Raw genomic sequence first — 27,800 nt, forward strand, 5'->3', positions numbered from 1 at the left:
ATTCCATTATGTAAATGTACCACAGTTTTTTATTTTTCATCTACTGATGGGCACTTGGGCTGTTTCCAGATCTTAGCTATTGTAAACAACACTGCTATGAACAGGTGTGTAAGTTCTTTCTGATTGGTGTTTCTGGCTTCTTAGGATATATTCCTGTAAGTGGATCACTGGGTTAAGTGGCAGTTCCATTTTTAATTTTTTGAGGAAACTCCACACTGTTTTCCATAGTGGTTGTAGCAGTATTCATTCCCACCAACAGTGTTCTAGGGTTCCTTTTTCTCCACATCCTCACTAGCACTTGTTCTTTGTTGATTTATTGATAATAGCCATTCTGGAAGGTGTGAGGTGTCATTTTAGTTTGCATCTCTCTTATGATTAGTGACGCTGAACATTTTTGCATGTCTCTTGGCCATCTGTATGTCCACTTTGGAGAAGCATCTGTCCAAGTCTTCTGCCCATTTTTAAATTGGATTGCTTGTCTTCCTTTTGCTGAGTTGTATGAGTACTTTATATATTTTGGAAATTAACCCCTTATCAGATAAAATTATATCAAATTAATCAAAGGATGTTTCCATAGGAACTTAGGAAATGAATTTAGAAAGCAGCTTCTACACAGATTTAAACACTTTCTATTGAACTGGTTTGCTTAGAAATAAATACTTTTTGAATGTTGTTTTATTCTCCCAACAAGGATTAACAATTTAATTAATTAATTAATTAATTATGTGTTGTTGTTACTAAAAGTTTTATAGAAATCCTCTGATGTAGCCTCATTTTTTTTAGCACAAACATTCTTGGTAAACTCAAGGATAAAAGCAACTGTCAATTAGACTTCTGTTCTTTTTTTTAATTTGTTGGGGTGACATTGGTTAATAAACATATAGGTTTCAGATGTACAATTTTAATACAAAATCTGTATATCATATTGTGTGTTCATCACCCCAAGTCAGATCCCCTTCCATCACCATTTATTCCCCCTTTACTCTCTTTTACGTCCCCCTAACCTCCTTTCCCTCTGGTATTCCCCATACTTTGTTAGTTTATTTTGTTCGTTAGATTCCATATATAAGTGAAATCATATGGTACTTGTCTTTCTCTGACTGGCTTATTTCACTTAGCATAATACTCTCTGGGTGGAATTTGGTCTAGGATGACTAGCAGTTTCTAAATTTCTCCACTGAGGTTGGGCTACACTGTGTAGCAAACAGATGATTTATTCAAAACTGGAGTGTCATACTGTGACAACAAAGATGGAGACTCAAATTATACATCGTTAGTTTTAAACGGAAATAAATAACAAATTATTACAATTCTCTGCGTTTTCTTTGTCATTTAATTTTTAGCCTTAACAACTTTTTCCGTATTTAATTGAGAGAGCTCACAGAGGGTAAGAATGATGCTACAAATTAGCAACCTACTCCTCTGTCATGAGTTCACAGTTTAATAGAAGAACTCCAGATGGTGATCATTTTCTATTCTAAAATGTTTTATATTGGTGATGCTAGGAGAATCAAAAGCCTTTTTAACACATCAAAAAAATGTTTTAGATGCCTGAATATATGGAAATTCTGTCCCTTTCCGAATTATTTCATATAAAATAGTATTCATTTCTGTTATTTTTATTAACCTGCACTTGTATAACTTACAGTGAGGAATACTTTCCAACTTCAGCAATGTTGTTGCGAGTGAAAGGATTTTCTCCTCATTTTAAAGGAAAAAGCATTTAGTGTTTTACTGGCCATATAAATTTCTTGTTGTTATCCAGGCCCTAGAACATCGTTGGCATTCACAAATGTTTCTTATTTAATAATGTCATGTTGCCAGAAGTCCAAATATCACCACTCAGAGCTATGTAATGCAAGTGTGCTTCTTTAATGAATGGTTCATATTATAAATGTTAGAATGCCTTTCAGATGAAAAACACTTTACATTCAGCAGGTCATTTTTTTTCTCAACAGGCAAGAACTCATTAACAGAATAGTACTGGTAACTGAAGCATTTTTCAAAGAAAATAATATCCCCGATAAATGCAAGCTGCATATCTTCTCATCTTTAGAATAAGTAGGTCTAGATTTCATTTTTTAAAAGGGACAGCTTCTTTTCAATTTATCTTATTGGCTTTGTGAACCAACTTCTCAGTATGAAGACAAATATTGAGTGAACAAATCTAATTTGGACCTAGATTTCTACCTTTAAACCCTCCTTCTAAACTTGGAAATATCACTATTACCATATGGCTGAATGCTTTCATCATCCCAATCTCTGTTGGGAGCCTTTTAGCTGCAGTATGGTAGAGCTTTGCATATGAATGAGAATAACACATCAGGTACATTTCATAGTAGAAATCCATTTCTGTCCTCTCGTGTCTGTATTCCTGGTACTTTAGGGTACTGATTGTAAGAGTAGTCATTATTAAGGCTTTAGGACTAGGTTATAAACTCATATGGGCAGGTGTATTTTATAATTCTTTTGGTGATTAGAATAGGACTAATTGCCCTATTTGTTGGTTGTTTAATAAGGAAGATTCAATAACACAGATACCAAATGGAGATAGATAATTAGGATTGTGTAGGCTTGTTAACTGATAAATTGTGTATATTTCTTTACTAGTGCCTGAGATGAAAACAAGTTTAAATGCTTGAAGAACAATAAGAAGTCCAGTGTGATCACTGGAGTGAACTGGGAGAAGAGTAGTAGGTGGTGGTGTCAGAGAAGTTGGCAGGGTTCAGGTCATATAGAACGTTGTATGTTATCCACAGGGAGCTTGGATACTACTCTGAAGTATTATGGGAAACCATTGGAGGATTTTCAGTCAGGGAGCTACATGTTTTGAAAGATCACTGGTTAATCTGTGGAAATTAACTGTAGTAAAGAAGAACTAATTCAGGAAGCCAGTTAGGAAACTTGCAATAGTCCAACTGAAAGGTGATGGTGGTTAGGACTAGAGTGGTAATTGTGGGGCAGATGAGAAGTGATTGGATTCTGGATATTTTTGGAAGATAAGGCTAATAGAACTATTGCTTGATTAGATGTAGGTTATAAGGGAAAGAGAAATCATGGATGCCTCTATATTTGCAGTGCCATTTTCTAAGATGAGCCATATGGAAGGATCGCTGGGTGGGATGGGTGTATGTGCCTGAATCAAGAGTTTTGTTTTTAATCTGTTCAAGTTTGAGATACTTAGTAGATACCCAGATGGACATTAGAGCAGACTTTTGGGTTCTGGATCTCAGAGAGAAGCAGGAGTTATTAACTGATAGGTAATACTTAGAACCGTGCAACTAGGTGAAACACTGGGTAATGAATGTAGCTAGAAAGGGGAAGAGCACCAAAGACTGAGCTCTGGGCACTTTAACTTTTATAGGTTATGAAGTGGGTGAAGAGCCAGAAAGGGAGACTGAGGAATAGTCCTTGAGGTAGGAGGAAGAAATCAAGTAAGGTCAGGACAGAGAATTGACCACTGAATTTGGCAAACTTAGTGGTCACTGGTTGACATGAGAGATTTTAATAGACTGATGGGAACCCAAGATTGCCTGGAGTGGGTTTAGAAGAGAACACGTCATGAAGAAATGGAGACAAATATGTAAACTCTTTTGAAGTGTTTTACTTTAATAGGGAGAAGTAGTGGTACCTAGAAGAGGGTACACGTCTTCAGCAGCTATTACAGCGTATTCTGTAATGATGAACAGAAAGCAGGAGTAAAAATCTATGGTGCAGGAAAAAAAGGCTAGTCCTTAAACTGTCCAGATGGATTGGGATCCTGATAAAGAGACACTCAGGCAGGGCCAGTTTACCCATTTTCATAGAAAGCAGCAAAGTCTCTGGGTACAGACATTGATTGGTTGATAGAGTCAATTGTCCTTAGTGAATTCTTTCAGGCTTTTGTTTCCTTTCTTTTCTAAATGTTTAGAATGGTTTTCCCAAGAGCAAGCAAAATTCACCTATGTATTCTGGATGGTTATGCTTTTATTTATTTATTTTTATATTTAAATCCTAGAACTAAAGACCTAAATTTCTATCATTCTAAATAGTTAAAAAGTTGTTCAATGTCATTTTTATAGAGAGAATCCTTTCCTACCAGTTTTCACTGTCATCTTTCTCATGCACCACATTCCTATACACACGTAGGTCTTCTGTGTACAGTCTGATCTGTTTCATTGATGTAACTATTCCTGGGTCAACACCATAGTCTTAATTATAGCATTTTTGAACTATATTTAAATACCTGTTGGTTGATGTCTAATCCTTGTCTTTTCAAGTTGGGAGATAATAGTGAGCTTAGAATTTTCTGCATTATATGTTACAAATCTACACTGGACTCTTCAAGCAGAGAGGATTGTAGTTTGACTCTCAGCATTTCTTTCCTTTTGATGTGAATTGTATGCTGTTTTGGCAACTGTTCCTTATAATTTGTAGTATAGACTCCTCCCTAACCTCATTGTAAATGAAAATTTATTATTTTTTAATTTTTTTTAATTTTTTACTTTATTTTTATTGTTTATACTATTACAAATGTCCCCACCCTTCCTCACCCCCCCTTCCGAACTCTGACCATCACACACTGCTGTCTGTCTATGGGTTATGAATATATGTTCTTTGTCTAATCCCTTCACCTTCTTTCTTTTTAGGTTTTTTTTTATTTCTCCCCCTCATGCCCTTGGTTTCAGAAAGGAAGGATTTGTGAACATAGTTATCTGTATTTCCTAGAGTTAGTTTTTATTTGTCTTTGAAACGCAGCCTTTGGCAGCTTATGCCTCAGGGTTGGTCCTTCTCTGTTAATTTCACTAGTTCTCCATCAGGATTCAGGCCTGTCTTCTTCTAGCAACACTTTCTCCTAAGATAGCTTGATTATTTACTGCATTTCCTTTGTTCTTCTTTAGCAGCATTAATTACAGTTTTTGGATTTCTGTTCTCTCTCCCTTATCCTTTATTTTATCTCTTTGTGCAAAATTTCATCGTTTTTATTGTTTCTTCTGTTATCTGAGCAAGTGTCTTCATTGTATGTTCCACCTTGCAGTTTTGTCCTGTGTTACATATTCTGGATTTTTACTACTTTTAATGCCAAAATTATTTTTGCGATTATTTTTTTTAAAAGTTTAGTTCTAGTTATTTTTTACCTGCCTATCTTTTCGGACTATTTCCTTTTCATCTCCTTTTATTTCATCCGTTTTTAAAATTCTGTTTTGTACATATGATAGTTTCTAAAACTTTACTTTTTTTCTTATGGTGATTTTTTTCCAAAGTCACTTTCCTTGTATGTTGAACCCTTGCCCTCTTCCCTCTCTCACCAGCGCAGCCGCATTTAGTAGGCACAACCGGGGGGGGGGGGGTGCTCACCAGGATTGGCATAGTGGAGCTACAGATTTGGGGTCTGAGGCACTAGCATCTGTCCAGGGAAATATACTGGTACTTTCCATGGCTATTTTCAAGCTTCTAGGCCTTAAATTTTCTTATAGTTCCTGTCCTCATCTCCAGAAATATATTAACTAAAGTTTTTTGTATCTTTGTTTTTCTGCTGTAACCTAACTCACAATTCAAAGCTGTTTTACCCAGGATATTGAAATGCCAGAATCTTGTGGAAGAAGTAAAGCTATGCAGAACTGAGTAATTTGTTTAAGAATACTATTTTTCCCTTTTTCAATGTAAATTTTTAGAAATTTTCTGTTATATGTTCTTGGTTAAAAAAAACAAGGCCATGTAAAGTAAAAAGTGTGCATCCCTTTGGCATTCTTCATTCAGTTTGCTTTGTAAGGTGAGTCGTTACTGTGAGCAGCATGCTGTGCACTCTTTCAGAAAGGACACTTGGTCTCTCTTTCCTTAAGAAAGAAAAAGCTCATCAGAACTAAATTCCTTGTGTTTTCTTTAAAAGGCCAGAGGCTTGGCTTTATTTATACAGGTTTAGCATGTTGTGCATGTGCATGCATATCAACCTTACCAGTTTTGAATAAATTGGCTGTTTTCTACATAGTACATCCCAGTTTCAATGGAGAAACTTATAGATTGCTGAGATTCTTCCACATTAACAATTAAAATGTATTCTAAGAAGCATGTCTGGCCATCTGTATTCAGCCCCTGGACTCTTAAACAGAGTGTTGATATATCGGCACTCTCTGAATAAATCCTTGGTATAGCTATCATTTGGCATGTAAGTAGGTGTTGAAGTAGCAGTAATAATGAAGCTGTGTTTGTACTGGTTTGTGAGTGTGTGTTTTACTCTTCCAAGTACCTCTCTATTGTTAGGATTGGCCATGTAAGTCTGATCGCTGAGGGTGGGGCTTCTCGTCAGACTTGGAGGTGTGCTTTACATTGAGAGAGATTGGGGATGCAGTTTATTGTATGTAAATTGTACCTCAGTAGAGTTGATTTTTTAACAAATCCTACAGGGAGAAGTTCTCGATTGCCTTCAGGATGCAAGGCACGTCTCTGAAAAGTCTGATCTCAATTTTTCTAGCCTTTCCGTCGTCCACTCCTTGATATGTGCTTTTCAACTACCCCAAACTGCTGACCGTCCCTATGTGCCAAGCCCCTTAGTTTGTTGCTTTGGCTCAGGTTCTTCACTCTGTCTGAATTGTATTAGTCAGGGTTCTTCAGAGAAACAGAACTGGTAGGATGTATGAAGATACATTGAAGGAGAGCTATTTTGAAGGATTGGCACGCCTGATTATAGAGGCTATGTCCCATGATCCGCTTGTGGTGTAGCTCCAAACCCCAAAGCCTGAGAAACGGGAGTCAATGAGGTAAATCCCAGTCCAAGTCCAAACATCCAAGAACCAGGAGTGCCATTGTCCGAGGGCAGGAGAAGTTGGACTTTCCAGCTCAAGCAGAGAGCAAATCCACCCTTCTTTGGCCTTTTTGTTCTATTCCGGCCCTCAACTCTTTGGGTGATGTTCCCATACATTGATTAGGGCTACCTTTACTCAGTTTACCAATCCATATCCTAATCTGTGCCACAAAAATTCTCACAGAAATATTATTTTACCAGATATCTGGACATCCTTTAGCCCAGGCAAGTTGAAACATAAAAACAACCATCACAGGTTAGTAGGCTAGCGTTGAGAAGTGGTCATGAGCAACTCTTAACACCCAGGAATGAAGGGCTTTGTCTATCAAATTAGGCCTGTAATCCATAGCACTAAAGGTGGCAGTGGTGGTACTCAGTAGTAGTTAGCAGTAGAAGTAGTTACGGAAGTAGCTGTAATAATGAAGATTATGGTAATGATAGAAGAAAATATTTACTGATTGCTTACGAGGTACTGGACACTTATTTATCTGAATTATTTTACTCAAGCTTCACAATAACTATAGAAAAAAACTATTGTTATCCTCATTTTATAGATAAGGAAAATGAAACAGAAATTACCTAACTTATTCCATAACCTACTGAGAATCACAGAGCTTGTCAGTGGTAGGGATGGATTTCTAATGGGTTGTAGTAATCATGACTGATGAACAAATCACCAGTTAGATCTATATTTGAATTATGGACTCTCGGGTGAACTCTTGGCTGTCCTAACATCAGCTCTGTCTTGCACCATGGTTGTCAAGCATCCTGGGACCAAGTTTAGGCAAGTAGAGTACAAAGCTCACAAGGCTTGACATTAACTGGTTTTTCTAAGTTATTTTGTACATTTTTCAGTAGCAAAACTAAATGAGATCTTTAGCTTTATCCCTGTTTCTTACAAGGGAAGAGCCTTTCTGCAATTGGACACAATTTGGTTTTTCCTCATTGAGAATTTTAACCCTGTTTTGTATTATTGCTACAATATTTTGTAAACATTTATTTTAGTTGCTTTTTTTAACTTTTCAGGTCAGATTTTTTTTTTTATACTGACCTAATTTTTCAAAGATTCTCACATAAAAAAAAATTAATGACCTATATTTATACCTACTTTTGAAGAACAGTCAGAATTCAGCTGGGTGTGTAATTCCAGAGCTGATTTGTTAGGTATTATCAAATAGAAAATAAAAGAGATGCAAGTGGAAGAGGATTTCAGAGAATGCAAGTAGAGTAAGAAGAATTAAATAATTATTATTTTAGAGTTGTAGTGAACATTAAATGAGAACCATAGAACGTTAGCACATTTTGAATGGATAATAAATTCCAATTATTATTTTCACAGTGACTTGACTTAGTTGAAAACACAGTGGCTTTTGTCTTTGTTTCCTTGCTTTATAGAGAAGTACACACACACACACAATACTTAATACTTTATATTTTTTTATGACAGAACTGAAATTTTGATCTCTCAGTAACCCTGTTCACTACTCTGTGATCTATGCCATATTTGCATTTAATGAGGAACAATATGCCTTGACTTTTTCTAATGAATACAGTGACTTTTATGAAAAGAAAATGGCTAAGAAGGTTAGAGAAAGGTTATAAGCAAATGTTCTCACAAAGTTGCTGAAATAGGAAAGTAAAGGAAATAGCTCTTTTCCTGGACACTTTATCTAATAGAAAGTCATTTTATTTTGGGGAGGTTTGGCAGATATTTCTCTATCATTCTGGAGGGGAAATTTTAAATTGGCTTTAGTTCCAAAGACATGAGAGATTCCTGTTGTGCATTTTTGTTTATTTACTATGGCATCCTTTTAGGACACACTGGGTTATTTCAGTATGTCTTGAAATATTACATTTATTTTTATGTGAAACACTATTGTTTTTCTTTGTAGGTTTCCAAGTTTGGAGAGACTAGTGTATTAATAATGAAGTCATCTCTCTGAAGTAGTTTCTTCAGCACTCCATATGCTAGGATGGATTTTATTTTATGCCTATTCAGAGAGTTTCTATTTAGTTTGTTATTGGTAATTACCCCCTAGTCACTTTCTTCATATCTATTTTCTAGGTAATAGTTCCCTAGTTTATACCTGTATTGTGTATTATTCTTCCCTAAGTGTATTATGTTATACTTCTTTATATTAAATCTCATCTTAGACCTGTCCTTCCAAATCCCCAGGTTGTCCATATCCATCCATGTACTTGATTGATCTTCCCTTTTTTTCTGTTTCATCCGTCCTAGATTTGTATCATCTGCAAACTTGATCATGTTGGAATTTACATTCTCCTCCAGGTCATTAATGAGCGTCTGGATAGACTTCCCTACGGGACATGCTGGATATACTACTGGATGTTCTCAGTTGTAACTCTGTTGATAATAATTCATTGCTTTCTTCCCATCAGAGATTTTTTTTTACCACTGTACTATACTGTTATCCAGGCAATGGCCGTACCACCTCTGCTTCCCTGCTACTCACCTTTTTTGTCAATCATCTTTTTCTAAGATACAGATAAAAATCATTGTGTTCCCTCATCTACTTATGCCATTGCTTTTTTTTTTTTTAAAGATAATCTGGGAAAATACTGTCCTTAAATAGAAATTTCTTTTAAAAATTTGAGTCAAACATCGGTGAGTCTTTACAAGTATGTTAAGTGAGAAAATATTTTGGAAATGCTGCCTAAGCCTTTGCCTTTTCCATGAAAAATGGTCTCTAGTTATTTGGATTTTTAAGTAAAAGAGAATAATTAATTTCTCCCCAGCTAGCAGTATGACTTAAATATATGTATTGATTTTCCTGAATATGGCTTGCATTTTCAGTAAATTATTCTACATCAAGGTGGTTTTCTAGATGAGACGCAGTTCGTTTATAGTTTTCAGAGCATGATGCAGAGTCACATGTTTGTTTATTTTTGATGTTACAATTTTTCCTTTGTTTTCAGGAAAAAGAAGAAGTGGAAGGGATATCCGTAGGTGCTATACTTTCTGACTATCAGCGTGTTCGAGTAGAAAATGTGTAAGAACATCATATATCCTGTATTTAAATATACATGTATTTTAAGAATGTGAATAAAAAATTTAATTGTATCCAAATAATAAATAGATATGATATTCTACAGGCCCGTGGAACTATCTATTTACCTAAGTAACAAAAGTTCCCCTTTTATTTTTGTTCCATTCTTATATCACACATAGAGAAAACTCTAACTTACCATGAGGAAAAATACATTATTTATAATAAAAAATTAGGGCAAAGATTTTTAAAGTCAAAAGTATTTTTAAAATTTTTTTTCTTATTTGAATCAATACACCCTTTTAATCTCTTTTAACTCTTCATCATTTGTAATAAAAATCAGGAGCTTGTAAAAGGAGTGCAGTAATGTAATAATATCTTTAAAAGCTTATTAAGGAATCTTCCCTTCTTTGGTCCTTAGGATTCAATTCTTGGCCAAAAATACTCACAATTGAAATACTTCTATATAAAGTCACTCAGCTTTCAAAGAATTTTTAGGTTGTTGCTTCCCACTCTCCCCAACCCCCCACCAAGGGATGTAGCACTAGTAAATCATTTTCTGTATCTACAAATACCAAAACAGTTCATTTAATTTATCTATTAAAAAAACATAAGGTCAAATGATAATACAGATTACTTAATGTTTGTTTGGCAAAACAACATGAATGAATTTATTTTTCATTTTTAATTTATATGGATAAGTAAAATATTGTATAGAGGCTTTATACATAATTACATGAGCAAAATAAAAAAATGTGGACTCCAGTATTAATCTTAAACAAAACTTAGCCTCTAAATAAATAACTTTGCCATTCAAAAGTGTAAATAGAAATAAGGGCTATACTTACGTAATGGTTTCATATTCTTGACAAAGAAACCTTCACATTGAATATCTCTTTAAAAACTTGCATATTAATGGACTTGAACATTTAAACTTAAAATTTTATCTTATTTGTTTTCTCTAATTCCATAATGAATTTCAGGTAGTTAAAAATACAGAATTTTAAAAGTAAATGACAGAAATGCAAGGCAAAGCATATTGTGAAGGGGATTATGACTCATATTTGGGGTATATTGGAATCTCTGGAGAATGGAGATGGAAATGGGGGAGATTAAACGTGTGTTTTGAAAAAGTTTTCCTTACATTCTGCTGGCTTTCGTTTAAGAACACTGAACTATTGATGGAGCTGGATTGTATATCCCTTAAGCCATATGTTAGAAATAATATTATTCTCCTCAGTTTTTAGGTCATCTTCTCTGAGAATTTTTTAGTTTACAAATCTTTGTTTTTGAATAAGTTCAAACCCATGTGGTTTAATGGATAACCAAACTGTAGATAGGGCTGATGTCTATTGATGAAAGTTGAAAAGCTGAATGAAAATGTGCCATTGATTAGGAGGCTGTATGGAAGAAGGACCCAAAGCATACTAATGGGTAGAGGCAAGATTTTTCTCAAAATGCAGTCTCAGGAACACTTCAACACATGGCTAAAATACCCAGATTTTATACCATAAAGCATATCTGCACTTTTATTCTTGAAAATTTTAAGACAGCGATATTGGGCGTCCATTGCTCTACAAACTGTTTTGAATTAGCCTACCTTCAGTTTGTAGTTTGTGTTGCATCATTATATTCTCAAGATATAATGCATTTAATAAATGTCACTAGCTCAAATACAACTGATTTACAGAGGAAATGTATTTTGAACTGTTAAAAAATTTAAGTAGGTAAAGAAGTTTGACTTAAGTCTACAAGTAGTCAACAGATTGTGGATATCAAAGCAAAAGTCAAGAATTTTGCCATAAGGACAGAAAGGAATAGTTTTTTTCAATTAAAAAAAAATCTCAGCTAAAAAGGGTAGAGAGACTAGTTTGATTAGCCGGCATTAAACATTGATGAGGACAGCAAGAACAGTAATGCTTGTGTTACATCATTAGTTTCAGTTTCATTATTTTTGTATTAACTGCCTCAACAGTGCCCTATATGCTCTGCGACATTTTACAAAGAAAAATTATATATAACAGTTTCTGTAGTAAGGAAGATTTTCATTTCTTTGAAAGTCAGAGTATATGTACATGAAAAAATAGTAGTATTTTTAAGGCCATGGATGAGTAAATGACCAAATATGTCGTACATTTACTAAGTTTGGGATTTTCTGAGAGAGAGATCAGTATGGGCTAGAGTAGTCATCCAGGTAACCTTACAGACATTAGGGTTGGTGGGTTTTAGAGCTATATTTCTTTTTTGAAATCTGATCTCAGCCATTTACTGTGTGACATGGGCAGGTTCACTTGGCTTTGACTACCATTTTTTGAATGCCTATTTTATCCAAGCATTGTGCTACATTCATTACATTACTTTTAATCAGTTGTAGTCCTCCTTGAGAAAGTGACATTTACACAAAGGCCCAAAGGAAGTGAGGAAGGTAGGGAGCACGGTTAGTATTAGGCCAGAGTGAGCAGGGTAGGGGAGGCGGGAGTGAGGGGAGAGTAGTAGATGAGGTGTGAGAGCTAACCAGGCTGAGATCCAGGTAGGTCTATTGCAAGTACTCTTACTGGGAGTGATGAAAAGAGTTTTGAGCAGAGGAATCCCATGATCAGTTTAATGTTTTAAAAGGATCACACTGACTGCTATATGGAAAACTGATTTTAAAAGGGCAAGGACAGAAACGGAACAAGATTAGGAAGATATTGACAGGATCTCTCGGTGCCACAGATCCGGTGTTAGTGGTACTGGTAAGAAGTGGTCTTAATCTGCATTGTGGTGATTGAATGAGGAGCAGAACGGAGGAGTAAAGGATGACTACACTTTCTACGCCTTAATCTTAACAAGAACTTTGAAAAAACAGATCTTTGTCCCCATTTATGAACTAGGAAACTAAAGACCTAGACCTTAGTTTTGACTTGCCGTAGTCACATAGCTAGCGAGTGCAGGAGTAGATTTCAAACCCAAATTTGTCCTAAGTCCAAAACCCATATTCTTTCTTCTGCACCATAATGTAAAATTTGTAGCACAGTGCCCCAATATATTGTATTTTGTTGTTATTTTGTTTTCACTGAGTTGAATTCTTTTTAAAAATTTCAGTTAGTACGTAAGAATAGTTCGTGTAACCATACTATTGTAAATTTAATCCACCTATGATTATTTTATTAGGTTAAATTTATTTGCCTATTTTGCATATGCTTTACAATTTTGATGCCCAAGGAGGTTCTAAAAACAAGAATAATTATCCATTGGCATTTGGATGCTTTTTTGCGTAGATTTCTAAACTTAGAGTCTTACTAAAATTAATACTTCTAATCTGCCTAGAGATTTTATTTTTATCTGTTTATACATAGCCTGTGGAAATTAAATATGTTTATGTTGTACACATAAACTTCATAGTACAAAGCATGTTTTTAAAAGCATTTTAAATGCTAAAATCCTTAAAAACACGCTATGTTTAAAATCAAAGTAATTGCTATGGATCCAAATATAGAACATTCAGATATCATCAGATATCACTGATTTTTTTTCTTTTTATTTTATAGGTGTAAAAGGCTTAATCTTCAGCCTTTAGCTTACCTTTGGCAAAGAAACCAAGAAGATTTGCTCCGAGAGATGATATCATCTAACATTCAGGCAATCATCATCAAAGTAGCAGCTTTGGGTATGTAGCCAGATTTTTAAGGGAGCTGTTACCACACAGATGATGAGTTCACTAATAAGCAGTTACAACAAAAAAGAAGAATGATTTAGAATATAAAAATGTGGAGTCACAAGAAATTGAATAAGGGGAAATTTTGAAATGGGCTTTTGACTATTTACCAAAGTAATTAATAGTGAGCCTCATCATTTTATTTTTAAATATATAACTGCTTCTAAAACTGATATTATGGTCCTTTAAGTTCTTTTTATAGGATTTGGAATTCAGGTTCATAGGAAACAGGAAATACAGGTTGAATTTTTTTCTTGTTTTATTTTTTTATTATTTTTTAATTTTATTTTTACCATCACCATTTATCCCCTCTAGGCCCTTTTCCACCTCCACCCACTGCTCCCTGTCTAAAACCACCACATTGCTGTGTATGTTCATGAGTTCTCTCTTTTTTTTTCTCTCAATCCCTCCACCCACCCCCCAACACCCACATCCACCACAGCTGTCTGCCTGTTCTCTATCTATGAGTCTGTCTCTATTTTGCTTGGTAGTTCAATTTGTTCATTAAATTCCACATATAAGTAAAATCATATGATACTTGTCTTATTTGATACTGGCTTATTTCATTTAGCATAATGTTCTCCAGGTCCATCCATGCTGTCGCAAAGGGGAAAATTTTCTTTCTTGCCCTGGTCATTGTAGCTCAGTGGTTAGAGAGTCGGCCCGCACACCAAATGGTCACAGGTTTGATTCCCAGTCAAGGGCACATACCGGGGTTGTAGGTTCGCTCCCCGCCCCCATTCAGGGTGTGTTTGGGAAGGAAACCAGTCGATAAAGCTCTTGTCAGTGTTTCCCCCTCTCTATTTCTCTCTCTCCTGCTCCCCCCTTCCCTCCCTTCCACTCTCTCTGAAAAAGCAATGGGAAAAAATATCTTCAGGTGAGGATTAACCAAAAAATATTTTTTTTCTTTCTTTTTATGGCAGAGTAGTATTTCTTTGTGTAAAAGTACCACAGCTTTTTTATCCACTCATCTACTGATGGGCACTTGGGCTGCTTCCACATCTTGACTATTGAAAATAACACTGCAATAAACATAGGGGTACATATATCCTTTCATATTAGTATTTCAAGTTTCTTCAGATGAATTCCCAGAAGTGGAATTGCCGGGTCATAAGGAAGTTCTATTAAGACACATAGATCAATGGAACAGAATAGAGAGCCCAGAAATAAATCCACACCTTTATAGTAAATTAATATTTGACATAGGAAGCAAAAGCATACAATGGACTAAAAATAGTCTCTTCAGTAAATGGTGTTGAAAACTAGACAGATAAGTGCAAAAAATGAAACTAGACCACCCTTTTACACCATACCTAAGAATAAACTCAAAATGGATTAAAGACTTAAATGTTAGACTCGAAACCATAAAAATCCTAAAAGAAAACATAGGTAGTAAAATCTCGGACATTTCTCATAGCAATGTTTTTTCTGATATATCTCCTCAGGCAAGGGAAACAAAAGAAAAAATAAACAAATGGGACTACATCAAACGAAAGAGTTTTTGCACAGTAAAGGAAGCCATCAACAAAATGAAAAGACAACCCACTAAGATATTCATCAGTGACACATCTAGTAAGGAGTTAATATCCAAAATTTATAAAGAATTTACAAAACTGAACACCAAAGAAACAATCCAATTAAAAAAATGGGCAAAAGACCTGAATAGACACTTCTTCAAAGAGGACATACAGATGGCCAAGAGACATATGAAAAGATGCTCAGTGTAACTAATCACCAGAGAAATGCAAATTAAAACCATAGTGAATTATTACCTCACACCTATCAGAATGGTTATCATCAATAAATCAAAAAACAAGTGTTGGTGACCATGTGGAGAAACGGAAACCCTCGTACACTGTTGGGAATGCATATTGCTGCAACCACTGTTGAAAGCAGTGTGGAGTTACCTCAGAAAAATTATGGGTTGAATTTTTCATCTTTTTCAAAACTATATTTGACACAACACATGATATTTTCCTTATATTTACTTAACATATTTTGAATAATGCTAAAATAGAATGATTGGCTTTGTGGGGTTTTGTTGGGGATGGTGAGAAGATCACATTTGAGGGGATGTCATTTGATCAGTTAGGATAGACACAATGTTGTAGGCAGGTGGTAATCTCATTCAGATATGGATATTATATACGAACACATTGTTTTGCATTTTTAAATTATACTCATTTTCAAGAAACCATAGGGTTTGAGCCCAATACATTTATTTCATGAACCTATTACAGGAAATGCCCTGGAGCCTAAGGGTTCTCAAAGCCTAAATCATGTGCTTCATTTGAGAGTGTTTACTTTTGTGATCTCTGAAATAATGAGGCCTCTCAAGCTGTGGAATAGTTTACAAACAAGTTCACACTTTAAACAGCATTAATAGAAAGATCCCATGATATTTCTCCTTGGTAAACACCAGCCTGCTCTCTTCTTGTTGAAGTCAAGGCATTGTCTTTAGTAGAAAGCCTTATTTAGAGAACTGCAGTTGATGAAAAGAGAAGGGTTGAAGTGGTGGTGTGTTCTTATTTTTGAGAAAAGGTTGCTGAGCAACTCTTATGATTGATGTTCTCGCTATAGATATATCTGTCATATAATTTTCTCTATCAATCTAGGTAGAGTATGCTCTCTTTCTTGTGGATTTTCTAAGATTGCCTAGTTCTGTAATGAAGTTTATGTGACCTCTCACTAGACAGTACACACTCAATCTCTTTTACTACTAGAGAATAGGATGGATTAGAACCCAGAGGAAACCTGCCTCATTAGAAAGACAGAACCAAAGAATATGACCTTGCTTCCACTTTTATTATAGTATGAAACTGATATTGTGTGTCTTTATTTGTGTGTGTGGATGTGTGTGTGCCTCTATGTAGGGGTCAGAGAGGTGATTAATTGTATTAAACCTTAGAGTGAAGTATAAAACTGAGCTGATTTTTCCTCGGCCTCTCAATGACAGAAGTATAGCTTTGATTTTAACATTTATAGCACATAGTTTCTACTGATTACCTATAGGTATGCAAAGATGAAAGTTATTCTTGAGAACAGTATTAAAGAAAGGTTTGTTGAGTGGCACATTTCTTCTAAAGATGCAGAAAAATATAAATGATGCATAGAGGCTTCCAACCTTTTTTCACTCCTTTTAAAGTTTTCAGAAAAAGTTGTAAGCAAAAAATGGGATGATAGGTTCCTCCCATGGGGAGAGGGATTCAGCAAAGTTTTACGGCCTTTTAGATCTCATGGAATGGTCTTAGAAAAGGATAGGACCTACGTGGATTATACAAAAATATTTCTGATAATTGTGTTAGATACCTTGGTGTCTGCAGGCTAGTGAACTCGTGAAATTTTCACATAACAGCTTAGTATTTAAAAAGTTTATGGTTTTTAGACTTATTTAAAGAACCATTTGCACATTGGATTTAAGAACAATCCTTCCTTTTAGAAATATTAATTTTTAATTATGAGTATTCCATGAAAACATTCTTGCTCTATGTAGTGTTAAATTTTCATCAATTAAGAAAAGATCCCCTCTGTTTTCTAGCCTCTCCTTTCCCACCAAGTGCTTCATTTCCCAGGGATACACCCAGAGTGATAGCTGATCATCTTTATAGATCACCTTTTTTGGCATATGTATATGTATGTGTAGAAATATTATGATTGTTTTATAGGTTTTTAAATATTGCACAAATGGTATCTTGGTCTGTGTATTGATTGGGAACTTGCCTTTTTTTACTCAACAATATATCTTGGAGATTTTTTCCCATGTCAATAAATATAGATCTACCTCATGTTTTGTTTTTTTAAGTAATCTTTTATTGAAGTGTGGCATAAATGCAAAAAAGTGAACAAATTCTTAGTGTATAACTAAGAATTACTGAATTTGATGAAATTTGACTTATTTTTACAAAGTGAAAATACGTATGTAATCAACACCCAAATCTCAATATGGAACATTGCTAATATCCTCCTAGTTAGTATTTGCCAAAGGTAACAGTTCTCCTGACACTTAAAACTGTAGATGAAAATTTTTAATTTTATGTAATAGAACCACACAGTATATTCTCAGTTGTGTCTGTTTTCTTTGGCTCAACATTATGTTTATGAGATTCATCCACATTACTGAATAAAGCAATAATTTATTGAATTCTCATTATGGTATGGAGGTCCATTGTAGGAATGTACCACAATTTAATTGTCCATTTTATCACTGATGACATGTAGGTAGTTTCTAGTTTGGTGCTATTTCAGTGTTGCACTGTGTAATACATTTTGTTCAACGACCCCACCACATATGCAACAATGGGCCTATAATATTGTAAAAGAGCTGAAAAATTCCTATTGCCTAGTGACATCATAGCCATCATAATGTAGTGCAATGCATTACTCACATTTCTGTGAGATGCTGATGTAAACAAACACACTGCTTTGCCAGTCGTATGAAAGTATAGCACATACAATTATGTATAGTCCATAATACTCCATAGTGATAATAAATGACTATGTAACTGATTTGTGTGTTTACTATACTATACTTTTTATTGTTATTCTATATATATATATATTTCTTTAAAGATTTTTTTTATTGATTTTTAAAGAGAGAGGAAAGGAGAGGGAGAGAAAGAGAAATCAATGTGAATATGAAACATCAATGGCTGCCTCCTGCACACCCCCTACCCGGGATTGAGCCTGAAACCTGGGCATGTGTCCTGACTGGGAATTGAACCAAACTGGCAACCTTTCAGTGCATGGGACAACACCCAGCCAACTGAGCCACACCAGCCTGGGCTTTCTTATTATTTTAGAGTAGTGACTCTTTCTACTTATAAATAAGAAGCTTTCTTTTAGCAGCAGCCCTATATATCTCATGCTTACCATGTCTTTTGATTGCATCATTTTCTCTTTTGCTTGATTTAATCTCATGTTGTTTAGTAACATGCTGTACAGGCTTATAGTCTAGGAACAATATACTTACCATATAGCCTAGGTGTGTATAAGCTATACCATTTAGGTTTGTGTAAGTGCACTACATAATGTTTCCACAATGACAAAACCACCTAATGATGCATTTCTGAGAACATATCCGTGTCATTAAATGGCACATGACTGTATAAGTAGTGCTATGAACATATGAAGTCATCTTGTACATTTTCTGCCCGAGACCTAGATTTCTAGTTTCCATTTCTCCAAGATCCCTGGATTTCTTTTAATGGGATTTTAAATAGATATAATACCTCATAAGCTCATGATATTTTGAAATCAAATTCAGGACTCTGTAAGGATGATAATAGTTCCATGTTCTATCTGTGCTTCCTTTCTCTCACAGTGAAAAATCTCTGTCTCACACACACACACAAATGGCAGGTCTGCAATATATTCTTTCTAGTAACTGGGATCAACTCCCTGAAAAGAAAGGAAGAACTCATATAATCTTATAAACATCAACTACAGACCTCATGGCAAAAACCAACAAAACAAAGTCACTAATGGTATTTACAACCTGGGAAGAGTCCTTGTCTTTGGACTGCTTTTAGCAGGATATATCTGGATGCTATGATTGATTTTGATAAACAACCCTAATATCTTTGAGTTTGGGGCATGGCTTCCCAGAACATGTCATGTGAGGCATGTAACTATCTGAATATGGAATAGAGATGTTTTATGACTGAGGTAGTTGTCCTCTGTGTAAGTAATGTAAATTGCATCCATTGCTTAGAGATCTTACATGTTAACTTTGGTCAAGCAGTTTCATTGTGTCCGAAAAACACCTGGAGGGAGACACTGATGGTTCTGCCTCCGCCCTGTTTCACCTGGCCTTTTGATTACCTGTATCCTTGAAATTATTAGTAAAGCTTTATACTAGGTAAGGTCACTGGTTTGTATGTCTGATTTGACAGTCCCGTCTTTTGTTACTGTAAACTGGCCTACTCAATGAGATATTTTTTCAGACCCACAGATATGTAAGACACCCTTCAGCAAGAAAAAGGAGAACAGAAAATCGTGACGGGGACTTAACTATTGCTAGCAGCCCTAGAGAAACAGGACCCTTTAAAGTAACAGAAAAAGGGATGGGATTGGAGAAGAAACAGGAGGCCATATTTACCCATCTCTGGAAAACCTGCTTCTTGAACATTATATTTGCTTACAAAATAACTAAATTTGATCACTAGAAAAACCATACAGGTAGTTGGAGACCAAGGTCAGGTGGCTACTGAATGCTGAGAGTATTGTGTTTAAGAGTTAGGGCTTTTTATAGAAAATACCAACAAAATCTTGGGGGTAATTTTTGTCATGGATTACTAGAATTAACAATAAGGAGACCACATCACTATTCTAGACATTGTTGAGTGTAAAGGATTGTTCAAGCTGAGCAGATGAATGGTTTGAGAGTTTTCCCTGTACTTCTAAATGGTATCACAACTAACCTGCTATAAGTGGGTTGAGGCTGAGATTTGACAATTTTACCGAGAGGAGGAAGTGCCTTACTCCCTCAAACTACAAATGCAATATTTTTAAAGTAAAAATAGGAGTGATCAGAGCACAAGTAACCCTCTACAGACTTTATGATGACCAGAGGGAGACATAATTTAATGGCACAAATGACAGTGTGATGGGAATAGGTCATGAAAGCCTTGCTCTTGGGAAGCTACAAGAATATTCAGGAGCAGGAAAAGACTTGTCGTAGTTACCATGCATAAGGCTGCATGGTGGAAAAGTTCTAAGCCATCCAAAAGAAAGGAAGCACAAGGGAGAGAAATGAGAAGGTGGAAGGAAAGCAGAAGGCCGGCTCCTGGGTGAAATGGCTTAGATGGTTTCTTGGAAAAAAATGGAAGAAAAAATAGGAAACTGATGGAATTTCCTCAGGACTTAATCAAGCACTATTATGTTTTAGGAGATGGGAGAGGCATTCTGGTACCACCTTTTCAAATTCACTGTATCATAATCTAGAGGAGTTCAGCCCAATTATGAAGATCATGATTTAGAATGGAAAATAAATAAACGGGTCTGAGTTTATGCACCCAGTTAAGCCATAGAATCTGAAAAAGAAACAAAAGCCAAAAACACACAGCTTCTTAGTATTGTTAGATACTGGGCTCAATGAACAGTAGTTCCTATGGAAGATGGAGATTGTACACCAAAAGGCTCAAAGTTGAAATATGTAGTTTATGGAGATGCTGGATGGATTGAAAAACAAGACCCAACTATATGCTTCCTTTGGTAGACTTATCTTAGCTCCAGTGACAAACAAAGGCTCAAAGTGAAGGGATGGAAGATTATACTTCAAGCAAATGGGGTCCAGGGATAAGTGGTATAACCATATATCAGACAATATAGACCTCAACAAGGCAAAAAAGGTAAGAGACAAAGATAAGCATAAATTATAAAGGGGATAATCCATCAAGAATGCATTACATTTATTAATATATATGCATTAAACTTGGGAGCACCAAAATATATAAAACAATTACTAATAAAGCTAAAGGGACAAATAGACAGCAATATAGTAATAGAAAATTTCAATACCCCACTTACAACAATGGATAGATCATCTAGACAGAAAGTCAACAAGAAAACATTGGCCTTAAATAACACATTAGACTATATGGACTTAATAGGTATTTTCAGAACTTTTCATTTCAAAGTGACAGGTTACACATTCTTCTTAAGTGTACGTGGAACGTTCTCAAGGATAGATCATCTGTTGGGACAGAAAAGAAGTCTCAATAAATTTAAGAAGATTGAAATCATGTCAAGCATATTTTTCAACTGCAGTTGTATGAAACTAGAAATCAACTACCAAAAGAAAGGTGGAAAAATCACAGATATGTGTAGATTAAACAGCATGAACAACTATTGCTTCAATGTAGAAATAAAAGAAGAAATAAAAAGATACAGAAACAAATGAAAATATGACATACTAAAATCTTTGGGATGCAGCAGAAGTGGTACCAAGAGGGAAGTTCATAGATGTACAGCCCTATGTCAAGACAGAAGAAAAATCTCGAACAGTATGACATTACACCTTAAGGAACTAGAAAAAGAGGAACAAACAAAGCCCAATGTCAGTAGAAGGAAGGAAATAATTAAAAACAGTAAAAATAAATAAAGACTAAAATGACCATTGAAAACATTAATGAAACAGAGAGCTGATTCTTTGAACACATAAATAAAATTGACAAGCCCCTAACTAGACTTATAAAGAAGACTCAAATAAAATCAGAAATAAAAGACAAGTTACCAATGATACCATAGAAATGCAAAGGATCTTAAAAAAATACTGTGTAAGGCTATGTATGTGTCACCAAATAGACAACCTAGAAGAAATGCACAAATTCTTATAATCATACGCCCTTCCTAGACTGAATCATGTAGAAATAGAAAACCTGAAAAGACCAATCACTAGTAAGGATAGAAACAGTAATCAAAAACCTCCGTGCAAAAAACAAAAGTCCGGGACCAGATGGCTTCACTGGTGAATTCTACCAAGCATTCAAAGAAGATTTGATACCTATCCTTCTCAAACTCATCCAGAAAGTTGAAGGGTGGCAATGCTTCCTAACTCAATTAATGAGGCCAACATTACCCTGATGCCAAAACTAGGCCAGGAAAACACACAAAAAGAAAACAACAGGCCATTATCCCTGATGAACATTGTTGCAAAAATCCTCAACAAGATATTGGCAAGTCAAATACAGCAATACATTAAAAGGATCACACACCACTATCAAGTGGAATTCATTCCAGGGTTGCAAGGATGGTTCACCATTGGCAAATCAGTCAGTGTGCTAGAGAACATTAACACAATGAAGGTTAAAAATTATATGATCATCTCAGTGGGTACAGGAAAAGCATTAGAGAAGATAAAACATTAATTTATGATAAAAACTCTCAACATGGGTATGGAAGGAAAGTGCCTTCACATAATAAAAGCCATGTGTGACAAACCCACAACTAACACCATATTTAATATTTAAAAACTGAAAGCTTTTCCTCTAAGATCAGGAACAAGACAAGGTTGCCCACTCTCACCACTTTTATTGAACATAGTACTAGAAATACTTGCTAGAACAGTTAGACAAGAAAAAGAAATAAAAGGCACCCAAATTGGAAAGGAAGAAGTAAAACTGTCACTATTTGCAGATGACATGATTTTATATATTTAGAAAACCTTAAAGACTCCACCAAAAAAATTATAATGAATAAACAATTACAGTCAAGTTGCATGATACAAAATCAGTATACTAAAATCTGGTTCATTTTTTGAGAAATGGTATAAGCTTATTTTTAATCTTTTCTTGTTTCTTCACCGATGTCTTATTTTCCATTTTATAGTGATACATTTATCCCCCTGGGGGAACTTGCAGAGCTCAAGAAGTGCCCCCATTTGGAATGACAGGGAATAGGTGTCCCTCCAATGACAGCTACCTCTTCAGGGTTTTGTCCAAGGTCCTTCTATCACTTGGTAGGCAATGTAGAAATGGACTCCCAAAGAAATGTTTTGCAGAAGATCAGGGTCCCTGTTGACCTGCTCCACAGCAGACTTCAGAGCCAGGGACTGCTAGTAGTGTTGTGGAGCCACCATCATTTACACAGATGCAGAAATACAAGATACTGCCATCAGCAAACTTGCCTTTCCTTCCCAAGGAACTGAGAACGCAGGGCCTATCGGACCACACAGGGTGGCACCCTGTTGTGTTTTTATATACTAACAATGAGCTATCAGAAAGAGAAACAAGGGAAACAATCCCATTTATAATTGCAATAAAAAAAGTTAAATACTTAGGAATAAACTTAACAGAGGTAAAAGACCTGTACACTGAAAACTACAAGGCACTGTTGAAATAAATTGAAGACACAAAGAAATGGACAGATATTCTATGTTTATGGAATAGAAGAATTAATATTATTAAAGTGTTCATACTACCTAAAATAATCTACAGATTCAGTGCAATCCCTATCAAAATCTCAATGATATTTTTCACATAAATAGAACAAAAAATTCTCCAATTTGTATAGAACCACAAAAGACCCTGAATAGCTAAATCAATCCTCAGAAAAAAGAACAAGGCTGGCGCTATCACACTTCCCAATTTCAAACTCTAGTGCAAAGCCATAGTAATCAAAACAGTATGGTATTGGCAGAAAAACAGACACACATCCCAATGGAACAGAATTAAGAGCCCAGAAATAACTCCACACATATAGTGACAGCTAAATGCCATATAAGCCAAGAATATACAATGTTCTGAGAAAGGGCAGCCTCTTCAATAAACAGTGGTTGGAAAACTGTGCAGCCATATGCAAAAGAATTAAACTAGACCACTATGTTACACCATGCATAAAAATTAACTCAAAATGGATCAAAGACTTGAATGAAAGACCTGAAACAATAAAATATATAGAAGGAAACACGGGCACTAAGCTTCTGAAAATCAGAGTCATTGGTTTTTTGTGAATTTGACTCCAAAGGCAAGGGAAACAAAGACAAAAATAGACAAATGGGACTACATCAAACTAAAAGCCTTTTGCACCACAAAGGAAACCATCAACAAAATAAAAAGGCAGCCAGCCAAATGAGAAAAGTATTTACAAATGATATTTTTGATAAGGAGTTAATGTCCAAAATGTATAAAGAACTCATTCAACTCAAAAATAAACAACCCAATTAAATAATTGGCAGAGGATCTGAATAGACAACTTTCTAAGAAAGAGATACAGATGGCCAATAGTCATATTAAAAGATGTTCAACATTACTAATTATTAGGAAAATGTAATGAAAACCCCAATAAGATATCACCTCATACCTGTTAAAATGACTGTCACCAAACAGGCAAGAAATAACATGTGTTGGAGAGGATGTGGAGAAAAGGGAATCCTTATACAATATTGGTGGAAATGTAAATATGTGTAGTCACTATGGAAAACAGTATGGAGGGTCCTCGAAAAATGAAGAATAAAGCTACCATATGGTCTAGCAATTCTGGATATTTATCTGAAAAATAATTGGGAAAAATTCCACTAATTCAAAAAGATACATGCACCTGCAGCATTATTTACACTAGCCCAGAAATGGAACAACCTAAATGTCCAATAGTGGATGAATGGATACACACACACACACAGTGGAACGCTACTCTGCCGTAAAAAGACGACATACTGTCATTTGTGACAACATGGATAGACCTTGAGGGTATTATGCTAAGTGAAGTAAGCCAGATGGAAAAGGACAGAAACCATATGATTTTGCTCATGTGGAATATAAAACAAAAAGTAACAAACGAACAAGCAAAACAAAAACAGATACATAGATACAGACAACAGATTGGTTGTCACCAGAGGGTAATGGGGGCAGGAGAAAGGCAAAATGGTAAAGACGGTCAACTGTATGGTCACCGATGGAAAACTGGACTTTTGGTGGTTGGTACGCAGTAGAGTATCCAGATATTCAGTGATGATGTTGTATACCTGAAATTTATATAATGTTATTAACCAGTGTTACCCCAATAAATATAAATAAATGTTAAAAACAAACAAAAAAGCAAACAATATGTTGCTAAGATATCTACCTAGGTATAATGGAAAACAGATTTCTACTCCCTACCATAGCTTGATTTAGTTATTCAAATACTGAATATATTAATGTAAATGGAATTCAGTTAAGGAAATTGAAGCACCACCCTTGAAGGAGATGGATTTGGGAGAGGTATAATGAATCGACATTATTGATAATATCTCTAGAGTTATGCAAAGTGCGTTTATGGAAAACCTATGACACCAGGCAGAGCTGTATTTGGTATACTAATTGGCACTCTCATGGGACTTAAATTATTTTAGTGAGTAAATCACTTTCCTAAATTGCACAGATATCACTAATGTACCATGGTAATCACCCATGTTCTGGCTTGATTAGTTGCCTTTGTTGTGCTAGTTGTTCTGTAGGGATTTTTGGTACCGGTCTTGGAGTATTACATCAGACCAAAATAATGTTCCTGAAAGCTCATGATGAAAAGGACTTGCAAGTCCAAGTAGAGACGCTAGAGGGAGCTCCCTTTTAGTAGACTGGCTGCATCTAGAAATGGCCCTGGAGGAACAACTGAACTTTAAATGACTGGACTAATAGAGTATTTACTTTAATAGAACATTATATCAGTCAACAGTGCAGGAAGAGGCACTGTATTCTTACCAAGAAAGACTATTGAATTTTATAATCATTATGGAAGTTGTTGTTTTTAAAGATGAATGGCCAGGAGAGTCATAAGCTAAGCTGAGGATGCCAATTTATGGGGATACTATGGTTAACCTAGATTATGATAGACCATTATTGGACAGTGAGGCCTTTATGTTGGCCTTTATATTGGCCTCACTGTCCAGTAATGTTCCAGGTACCACAGATATAAAGGGGTCTTGTCTTTCGCATGGCACATTGTTTCAGATTAGACTGATAAAGGAACAACACTGTATTGTCCTGAAGAGAGCATGTTGCATAATGACATCTGGAAACAATGACTGTTAAAACCTGTACTGTGACATCTGGGGTATAGTTATGTCTTCAAACCAATCCAGAATTTATTGAACAATCTCTGGTCACTATCCCAGTTACTATGACTGAATGTGCAGTGAGAAAAGTTGTTTTTGTTGGGCAATAAATGGAGACTGGTACTGTGATAATAATCCCATTTGACCTCATATGCTAACCTGAACCAGAAAATAGCCAATGTAACAAGGAAGGACCTGAAAGGCTGTACTGATGGTCCAGTACCTCTCCCTGATTTGCTGTGGTGTTTGATTGCTTCTGTCCCTTAAGTGATCAGTTAAGGTTGATACTGGATAAGATCTCAGATCTGTGAGTTTGATTTGACAATCCAATCTTTTGGTTTAACTCAGTATCTCATTTGTTTAGTACCACATTACATATGTGGGGTAGTTGTAAAGAAAAATATGTTTATGTTTCTGCACAGTTAAAGCTTTCTGAGCAAATTTTACAGAAACTTGGAACCTATGCTAAAAGACAAGCATTAGGACTCAATGTATGACTTGATAGACAGTGAGAACTCCAGAGAGATTAACTTCTCTGGAGGTGTTTACATTGCTAGGGTGGGGAAACGAGACCAGGACCTTGGAGACATATGGGTTGTAAAGCTGGAAAGACTCGTTCCATCCCCCCTCCCAAGATATGGTGTGTGTTTTTTTATATTCCAAAGTGTGAAGATATATATCCTTTACTTTTCCAAGGATATTCTCAAAAGGGGAGGGGGAACAACTGTCTTTTTACCTAAGTAACCATTCAGATTTATTTTTTTAGGACTCCTTACCTACAGTAGACACAATTACTTGAAAGATCCTATCTCCTCATTACATTGCTTTTGAGATTGAGCTGGATCAGAGAAGAGCCAGAATGTAATGACCTACTTACTGTATATAAGTAGTAATTGAAATATGTTCTGCTCCAGGAAACTCGTTTTAGCATTCAGCATATCAATAGATATTAAAATTTTAACAATATATGGAACAGTCTGAGAATAGCAATGCTAATACCACCAGCACCAATATGATTGTTGAGAACAGTTAAAAATAATTTTTTACACTTGCTTTCCCAAATTTCCCCTCACATTTTTAAGAGTTCCGTATCTGTTTTGTCTGAGCATTTAACTATTGTATTCTGTACACTATTTTTAAAAAATATTATGGAGTTATAATTAACATATCATGCAATTCACCCAGGTAAAGTATACAGTTCATTGCTTTTTAGCAAATTTACCAGGTAGACCAATCATCACTGCAGTCAAATTTTAGAACATTTTTGTAGCTCCAGAAAGAAACCTGTACTCATTAGCAACCATTCTACATTTTTCCACAATCTTCTCCCATTCCCAGTTCTGTGCCCCATGAAATTACTTTGCCTTTTTTTTTTTTTTTTAATATATCTTTATTGATTTCAGAGAAAGGAAAGGAGAGGGAGAGAGAGAGAGAAACATCAATGATGAGAGAGTCATTGATCGAGCCCGCAACCCGGGCATGTGCCCTGACCGGGAATTAAACCTGAACCCCGATTGCCTGGATCCCAGGTCAACGCTCAACTGCTAAGCCACGGCTGGCCGGGCTGCCTTTCTTTATCTTCATAGATTTTCCTATTCTGGACATTTCATATGAATGGAATTCTACAATATGTAGTCTTTTGTGACTGACTGCTTTCACTTGAAATAATATTTTTAAGGTTTATCTATATTAAAGAATCAGTATTTGATTCATTTATTGTCATATAATATTCCATGATGAATTATTCTTTATATGTATTGCTTTAGTTTACTAGAACGCTTT

General features: G+C 35.4%; 1 protein-coding gene across 1 annotated transcript in view; it reads left to right on the forward strand.

Moving 5' to 3' along the window:
* DPH6 (diphthamine biosynthesis 6) overlaps positions 1–27,800 on the forward strand; it is a 144,982-nt gene that overhangs the window by 75,292 nt on the left and 41,890 nt on the right. The window contains exons 4-5 of the mRNA XM_016220425.2: positions 9,719–9,792; positions 13,320–13,438. Of these exons, the coding sequence (XP_016075911.2) occupies positions 9,719–9,792; positions 13,320–13,438 (193 nt within the window). The remainder of the gene's footprint in view (positions 1–9,718; positions 9,793–13,319; positions 13,439–27,800) is intronic.

The sequence above is a fragment of the Miniopterus natalensis genome, chromosome 1, assembly GCF_054644295.1.
Source record: "Miniopterus natalensis isolate mMinNat1 chromosome 1, mMinNat1.hap1, whole genome shotgun sequence".
NCBI classification, from domain to species: Eukaryota; Metazoa; Chordata; class Mammalia; order Chiroptera; family Miniopteridae; genus Miniopterus; species Miniopterus natalensis.